Source organism: Tupaia chinensis, unplaced genomic scaffold (assembly GCF_000334495.1).
Source record: "Tupaia chinensis unplaced genomic scaffold, TupChi_1.0 Scaffold149686_1, whole genome shotgun sequence".
Lineage (NCBI taxonomy): Eukaryota > Metazoa > Chordata > Mammalia > Scandentia > Tupaiidae > Tupaia > Tupaia belangeri.
The window spans coordinates 419,263-419,582 of NW_006209531.1; the positions used below are offsets into that span (position 1 = coordinate 419,263).

A 320-nucleotide genomic window follows, 5' to 3' on the forward strand; every position below is an offset into this window, starting at 1 on the left:
CCCCGGCGGGAGCGGCGCTGGCTGCCGCGGGCCTCGGCCAGGTACAGCTGTCCAGCAGGGTCCGCGTCCTCGGTCACCAACCCTCTGGGGCGTCCTAACGCCCTGGCTCTGGTTCCGCTCACCGGCCGCAGCTTCAGCCTCGGCGACCTGAGTCACTCTCCACAGACAGCTCAACACGTGGAGCGCATTGTGCGCCAAGTGCGTGCAGAGCGGGGTCTGCGTGGGGTGCCGGAGCGCGACCGGAAGATTGCGGCGCTCATGCTGGCGCGCCATCAGGAGGAGCGCCTGTTGCTGGAGCAGCGGGCGGCGGCCCACGGCCA

At 71.2% G+C, this 320-nt stretch overlaps 1 protein-coding gene across 1 annotated transcript in view; it reads left to right on the forward strand.

Annotated features, from left to right (window-relative positions):
- Positions 1-320, forward strand: part of CCDC177 (coiled-coil domain containing 177) — a 4,467-nt gene that overhangs the window by 653 nt on the left and 3,494 nt on the right. Inside the window, exon 2 of the mRNA XM_006171515.3 lies at positions 13-312. Within this exon, the coding sequence (XP_006171577.1) occupies positions 13-312 (300 nt within the window). The remainder of the gene's footprint in view (positions 1-12; positions 313-320) is intronic.